This window comes from Pelophylax lessonae (assembly GCF_965119305.1).
Source record: "Pelophylax lessonae genome assembly, chromosome: 1".
Taxonomy (NCBI): Eukaryota; Metazoa; Chordata; class Amphibia; order Anura; family Ranidae; genus Pelophylax; species Pelophylax lessonae.
Window position 1 is genome coordinate 714,614,573 of NC_138768.1, and position 5,030 is coordinate 714,619,602.

Here is a 5,030-nt window from a genome sequence, read left to right on the forward strand (position 1 = left end):
CAGAGAGGAGAGTTCTGAATGATGATTGGAGGGAAGGGATACGCCCCCCTTCACACAGCACACAGGGACAGGCTGCCAATCTACTGGAGGTTCCTCCCCTGTCACCTTTTTTCTCTTGGTGTCAGGAAAATTTTCAGAAGTGCAAATAGTAGAGGAATGAAGCAGCAGACAGAAATGACACTTATGCTGTTAATTGAGACAAGTTCAGACTATAGAAGGATATTCTTTGTTCATATTTCATGTCTGAGGTTTACATCCTCTTTAATCATTAATTAAACTCCAAATGGTGAAAGCATAATTTATATGTGCAAGTTACATGTCGAGTGAAATTATGGACTGAACTTGATGTCATTCTGTACATTTGTCATTGTGAGGCTGACCTCAATAATATAGCTCAGTGAGCAGTAAATACAGAAAACTCCACCCTAATTGGGAGATCCTGAACGTGTGCCTCAACTCAACATTTTTGTGCTCTGAGTTTCCTAAAGCTCTTATGTAAAATGGGGCAAGATTGTGATAGACGTAACATCTGTGAGAACAGCTCCACCCACCTTTAATTTTTCATTCTCCTTTTAATGTCTCTATGGCATTTTTATTGACTCATCTGTTGCCTAAAGTCAACCCCTAAAGCAGTATGAAACCCAAAACCAAAAATATGATATTTTGCAGCTTACCAATCATTAGATGTGGTGGCTGCTTACCAAGCTAAAGACAAACTCCAGCTAATATTTTTTCACAGATACAGCAAACAGTTTTTTTTCCCTTTTGGGACAAAAGTTTTATATAAATAAAAGCTGACCACTGTAAGGTCTCTGTCAGTGGCAAATGGTTTGTCGCAATCCTCTAACTTCTACATTTGCAGAACAGCTTGTTCTGTTAAAAAACAACAGACGGATTGACAGACCGACTGGATCACTAGGAAAGAGGAAAGCTTAACCACTTGCTGACTACTCACAGTAATATTATTGCGGCAGTGCGGCTCCCCTGGGTCCAGCCACGTAGACCTATGTTACTGGACTGCTAGTGATTCCGGCAAAAACTGCGATCTCTGTGTCTGTCACAGAACCCCCCCACACGTCAGTAAGCATGAGGCTCACATTTAACCCATTGATCACCCATATGGTTAACCCCTTCCCTGCCAGTGTCATTATTACAGTAACCGTGCCTATTTTTAGCACTGATTACTGTAGTAATGTCACTGGTCCCCCCAAAAGTGTCAAAAATGTCAGTTAGGGGTCCGATCTGTCTGCTGCAATGTCGCAGTCCTGCAAAAAATCGCAGATCACCGCCATTATTAGTAAAAAAAACAAAACACTAAAATTGACATAAATCTTTCCCGTAGTTAGTAGATGCAATAACTTTTGCGCAAACCAATCAAAATATGCTTATTGCGATTTTTTTTAACCAAAAATATGTAGCAGAAAACAAATTGGCCCAAAATGTTAAAATATTTTGATTTTTAAATTTTTTTGGGGGGAATGTCATATAGCAGAATGTGTAAAATATTGTTTTGTTTTTTTTTTAAATTGTCGCTCTTTTTTTGTGTATAGCGCAAACATTAAAAATCGCACAGGTGATCAAATAAAACCAAAAGAAAGGTCTATTTGTGGGGAAAAAAGGACGTAAATTTAGTTTGGGTACAATGTCGCACGACCGCGCAATTGTCCGTTAAAATAACGCAGTGCCGAATCGCAAAATAGGGCCTGGTCAGAAAGGGGGCAAATCCTTCTGGGGCTAAAGTGGTTAAAGAAAATGAATGCAGCCATCACATCTATGAATCGGTAAGCTGCAATATAATACATTTTATTAGTATTATTATTTATATATAAATGTTATTATATATTATTTTAATAAATGTTTGATTTTGGGCTTATGACCGCTTTAAGTTCCAGTATTCAAAAGAATTGTGAGATGATCAAGCTTTGCATGCCCACTTTTACTTCTCTTACACCTCTGATTTCTAGAAAGACTCCTGTTTCCCAGGTATTTATAAAACTCAATTCGTAGTTTGGCAAACATTTTAAAATCTAATACCATGGCTTTAGAAAGTAGAGAAAAAAATTTAAACAATTATAGCAGGGTAAAAAAAAGGACGTTTAAGTGACAAAAGAAAAAACACCCAGTGAGGCATTCTTACTGCAAGTACTGACATACAGTTTAGCTCCTTATTAGTGTCAAACTAAACTGGCAAGTTTTCTTGGTGAAGTTCTGAATTCACCACTGATTGCTGTAAAGCTATGAAATCTATGACGTGAAAAAATTAGCAGAAACCAAACAAATCTGAGAGGCAAATTGAAGCAATAAACCAACAAACTAAACTATCAAGTTGATGGCAAAATAATAAAATTGAGGAAAAGATAATGAACTGCCATTTCTCCCACTTTCAAATAATTCCCTTTATCTCCAACATCCGGTAACTCATGAACAGACTGTTTTTTTTTTGTTTTTGTTTTTTTTTATGGATGCACTGTTTTATATGTTTTATATGTTTTTTTTTTTTTTTTATTGAAAGATTAACATATAGAACAAGTGCAGCAGATACAGCATATCTTTTGTACAGAATATTCATGCAAACAGCATGGATACACTGTTTATTTCAAAGAAAAAACGAAATGAGGATTTCCTTGTTTGCTACATATACAATTTTTACATAGTTTGAATATGTATATTAAAAGGCAAAGGTAGAATTGTTAAATTCTTTGCAGGTGTGAGGCATCAGAGAATTACAAAATCACATTTAGTGACCTATGTCAATTTACTGACAAGTAAGTAATTTAGCATTTCCAGAGCAATAAAACTGTCTTAAGTCCATTTATAATGAGGCATCTAATGTGATATTATTGCTGCATGACTGATGCAGAATAATCCCGTCAGTGTGGCTGGTATGAATAAGAAACACACCTGTATTTCTTCTTTCAAGTGCTAAGTTCCCAGCAACCCTGTATCTCTAGTAGCCAAAGAAACGACTGACCTGCCTGTCATCCAGAAATTCTATGTGAGCTGCAGCAATGGGACCTGTATAGGATAGAATACTCTTATTGGAGTTATCTGCACTTTTCAAGCTCCCACACGTTAAATGATCTTTGTTTAACCTGTTAAAAGACAAAAGTCAGCCATGTACTGAGGCAGAAGATAGCAAGAGTCTTTTAAGGTATTGTAAATATTTTCTAATTTAATTCTGAAACATATATTTTGCAGGTCCGTAGAATAAAATAAAAAATTGTATATTTTTATTAATTAAACATAGAGAGCATTAGCTTTTATTTTGGCAAAGTCATAATAAGCATCCTGTGCACTGCAACACAATTATTTGTAAATGACATTAAAATTGCACGAACCCAGAAAAAGACATTTCATTTGGGATGTGCTATATCAATGTGCAATGCAACAGCATATGTACAATGTATATAGATAAAGAAGACATCACTGTCCTTTATTACAGATTAGTAGCTTGATGTTAGAGCAGTCTGTAATTGCAAGGTACAGAAAATTTGTTCTTTTCCACACTTGCTAAACGTTCTCCTGAATGATGTTATTGCATAGAGTTTAGATGATAAGATCTGGACACCTGTTTTGTAGTGTTGAAGGGACATTTAATAGCCCAGTGTCTGTATTTTTAGTCTGGTCCCTTATAGTTGTTTGTTTGGTCGCTGTGTACACTGAACAAAACAGTAATGAGCCCCCAAACATGAGGAAGAAAGAACCAAACCAGCACATAAACATGGCCTCTCCGAACTCCCATCTGGGCACAATTTCAGGGATTGTCTCATCCCAAAATTCCTGTACAGTATTATAGGCTATCCAAGAAACTGGCACTAGAGCAGCAATACCAGACGCCCAGAATAGTGCTCCTCCAAAAAGTGCAAGGTTCTTCTTTGTGTGCTTTTCGTTAATCTTCAGGCAGTCCAAACAAAAGCAAGAAACAATGAGGCCAACAATACCCAGTCCATCTGAGAGGAACATCAGAATTCTTGCCATCCTGAGCTCAAATGGCAATGCCAGAAATGATTCAAAGTCCTTGCACTCCATTGGACCTTCATCTTGGATAACACAAGTTTGCCATAGTCCTGCGTTCCAAATTTCCATTTCATTCAGATCTAAGTTCAGATTCCTCCAGAGAGGCACAAAAGTGCTAACACAGGTAAGCACACACCCCAACAATGCAAAAAACAATGCCCCATACTGTAGCTTTATCCTGCAATTCAGATCCATTAATTCTGAAGCTAATCCTGGCAGATGGAGATGAAGACAGCTGCTAGGTGTCTGCTGTGCAAGATCTTAATGCTGTGTTACTTTTGTAGTTAGTGGTGTTAAATATGAGCCCTTATATGTCATTTAAATCCTTTGAAACTGGTGAGTATGTTTGGTGAATGAACTTCTCAGTTTCACTTACTGAATTTCAGCCAATAAAGCCTTATTGCCTTGCAGACACAGGCTCTTCAAAGATCTCATCACTGATGAACACAGAGTAGTAGGAGGGGCTCTGTATTTAGTGCTGTCAAGTGTTATGCTATTTTATGTCTAAATAAAATGTATATGCATATGACGCAATAGATGAATGCCACAGCTTTTCAAAGCCCTTTTCAATGACTGCAAGATTATTTTACATAAATAGGCTATAAGAATGCTATGCTTACTTAATAATTATTATATAAAATAATTGTTTTTTTTTTTTATGTTAACTATACAAACATTTTTTTGTACAGCTCAAAGAAGTCTAGAAGCTGTTTTTATTATTTTTATACCATAACTGTAGATCATTTGTCGTAGATTGAATGTTAACAGATGATGCAGGGCATATTCATTTTACTGAATATTAGATTTGCCTTTGTTAATGTTTGGCCATGTATATGATATAAAAAAAAGGCATGATGGTACGGTTTGACAGCCGACCAGTGCAGACTGGACCTTTATGTGCACTAGATACATTTCTATATCTGATTAGGGATGATCGAACTTTTGAAAAGTTCGGTTCGGCCAGAACATCCGAACTTCCCGAAAGTTCGGCCCGGATTTCAGAACCCCATTGA

At 36.6% G+C, this 5,030-nt stretch overlaps 1 protein-coding gene across 1 annotated transcript; it reads right to left on the reverse strand.

Annotated features, from left to right (window-relative positions):
- Positions 1 to 3,546: 3,546 nt before the first annotated feature.
- LOC309553212 (putative claudin-24) lies at positions 3,547 to 4,212 on the reverse strand (the record flags this gene model as incomplete). The annotated part of the gene is made up of 1 exon (XM_082254164.1): positions 3,547 to 4,212. One exon carries the CDS (start codon positions 4,210 to 4,212, stop codon positions 3,547 to 3,549), a length of 666 nt encoding a protein of 221 aa, XP_082110290.1.
- Positions 4,213 to 5,030: the final 818 nt, after the last annotated feature.